Genomic DNA, 2,500 nt, shown 5'->3' with positions numbered 1-2,500 from the left:
GGTGTGTAACTGAGATAGTGTGTGTAACTGTAATGGTGTGTGTGTGTAGCTATGATGGTGTCTGTAAGATGATGGTGTCTGTGTAGCTGTGATGGTGTGTGTGTCTATGATGTGTGTTGTGATGGTGTGTTTGTGTTTGTGTGTGTTTGTGGTTGTGATGGTGTCTGTAATTGTGATTGTGTGTGTTGTGTGTGTGTGTGTGTGTGTGTGGTTGTAATGGTGTGTGTGTGGTTGTGATGGTGTGTGTGTGTGTGTGTGTGTGGTGTGATGGTGTGTGTGTGTGTGTGTGTGGTTGTGATGGTGTGTGTGTGTGTGTGTGTGTGTGTGTGTGTGTGTGTGTGTGTAGTTGTGATGGTGTGTGTAGTTGTGATGGTGTGTGTAGTTGTGATGGTGTGTGTGTGTGTGTGTGTGTGTGTGTGTGTGTAGTTGTGATGGTGTGTGTGATGTGTGTGTGTAGTTGTGATGTGTGTAGTTGTGATGTGTGTGTGTAGTTGTGATGGTGTGTGTGTGTGATGGTGTGTGATGGTGTGTGTGTAGTGTGATGGTGTGTGTGTAGCTGTGATGGTGTGTGTAGTGTGATGTGTGTGTAGTGTGTGATGTGTGTGTGTGAGTTGTGATGGTGTGTGTGTGTGTGTGTGATGGTGTGTGTGTGTGTGTAATGTGTGTGTGTGATGTGTGTGTGTAGTTGTGATGGTGTGTGTGTAGTGTGTGATGTGTGTGTGTGGTTGTGATGGTGTGTGTGTAATTGTGATGGTGTGTGTGTGTGTGTGTGTGTGTGTATGGTTGTGATGGTGTGTGTGTGTGTGTGATGTGTGTGTGTGTGATGGTGTGTGGTGTGTGTGTGTGGTTGTGATGGTGTGTAGTGTGATGGTGTGTGTGTGTGTGTGTATTGTGATGGTGTGTTTGTAGTTGTGATGTGTGTGTGTAATGTGTGTGTGTGTATGTGTGTGTGTTGTGTGTGTGTGTGTGTGTGTAGTGTGTGATGGTGTGTGATGGTGTGTGTGTGTGTGTGTGTGTGTGTGATGGTGTGTGTGTGTGATGTGTGTGTGTAATGTGTGTGTGTGTGTGTGTGTGTGTGTGATGGTGTGTGTTGTGTGTGTGTAGTTGTGATGGTGTGTGTGTAGTGTGATGTGTGTGTAGTTGTGTGATGGTGTGTGTGTGTGTGTGTGTGTGTGTGTGTGTGTGTGTGTAGTTGTGATGGTGTGTGTGATGGTGTGATGGTGTGTGTGTGATGGTGTGTGTGTGTAGTGTGATGGTGTGTGATGGTGTGTAGTGTGATGGTGTGTGTGTGTGTGGTGTGTGATGGTGTGTGTAGTTGTGATGGTGTGTGTGTGTAGTTGTGATGGTGTGTGTAGTTGTGATGGTGTGTGTGTAGTGTGTGTGTGTGTGTAATTGTTAAAGTGTGAGTAACTGTGATGGTGTGTGTGTTGTGTGTGTGTGTGTGATGGTGTGTGATGGTGTGTGTGGTTGTGATGGTGTGTGGTTGTGATGGTGTGTGTGTGTGTGTGTGATGGTGTGTGTGTAGTTGTGATGGTGTGTGTGTTGTGATGGTGTGTAGTTGTGATGGTGTGTGTGTGTAGTTGTTAAAGTGTGTAACTCTAATAGTGCATAAAACAATCACCAGAAATGAACAGAGGAAGATGAAGGTGTGTGTGTGTAGTTGATGGTGTGTGTGATGGTGTGTAGTTGTGATGGTGTGTGTGTGTGTGTGTGTAGTTGTGATGGTGTGTGTGTGTGTGTGTGTGTGTGTGTGTGTAGTTGTGATGGTGTGTGTGTGTGTAGTGTGTGTGTGTGTAGTTGTGATGGTGTGTGTGTGTGTGTGATGGTGTGTGTGGTGTGTGTGTGGTGTGTGTAGTTGTGTGGTGTGTGTGTAATTGTTAAAGTGTGTGTGTGTAGTTGTGATGGTGTGTGTGTGTGTGTGATGGTGTGTGGTTGTGATGGTGTGTAGTTATGATGGTGTGTGTGTGTGTGTGTGTAGTTGTGATGGTGTGTGTGTAGTTGTGATGGTGTGTGTAGTTTTGATGGTGTGTGTGTGTGTGTTGTGATGGTGTGTGTAGTTGTGATGGTGTGTGTGTAGTTGTTAAAGTGTGTGTAACTCTAATAGTGAATAAAACAATCACCAGAAATGAACAGAGGAAGATGAAGGAGACGAAGTAGGCGTAGGCCACGTTGCTGCCACACTCATCCCCCTGGTTTCCAGACGCAGGGTCACATGGCATCCCACCCAAACATGACAACATGATCTCATGCCACGCCTCCCCTGTAGCACTCCTAAAACATACACACACACACAATTTTTTAAAATCTTGTCATTTTCCACACCTTTTTTCTGCTAGGATTCATGGCACCAGGTTGAGAAGAACATATCCTTCTATAAAATGTCTCCTGCTATGGAGCCTGGCTCTGTCCTGGTGTCTGTATCTAGTTGGACATGTATGATAGACCAATAGCAAGAAAGATGGTTTGAAGCTACACCTCTTTGAAATCATCTAGTGTTCTA

At 45.3% G+C, this 2,500-nt stretch overlaps 1 protein-coding gene across 1 annotated transcript in view; it reads right to left on the bottom strand.

The window, feature by feature from the left end:
• The window catches only part of cacna1ab (calcium channel, voltage-dependent, P/Q type, alpha 1A subunit, b), a 71,455-nt gene that overhangs the window by 19,200 nt on the left and 49,755 nt on the right, over window positions 1–2,500 (bottom strand). The window contains 1 exon segment of the mRNA XM_046840268.1: window positions 2,121–2,271. Coding sequence (XP_046696224.1) covers window positions 2,121–2,271 — 151 coding nt within the window.

Source organism: Silurus meridionalis, chromosome 26, assembly GCF_014805685.1.
Source record: "Silurus meridionalis isolate SWU-2019-XX chromosome 26, ASM1480568v1, whole genome shotgun sequence".
NCBI classification, from domain to species: Eukaryota; Metazoa; Chordata; class Actinopteri; order Siluriformes; family Siluridae; genus Silurus; species Silurus meridionalis.
Note: the sequence above shows the minus strand (reverse complement) of the source record. Positions and strands in the feature narration are given on the sequence as shown.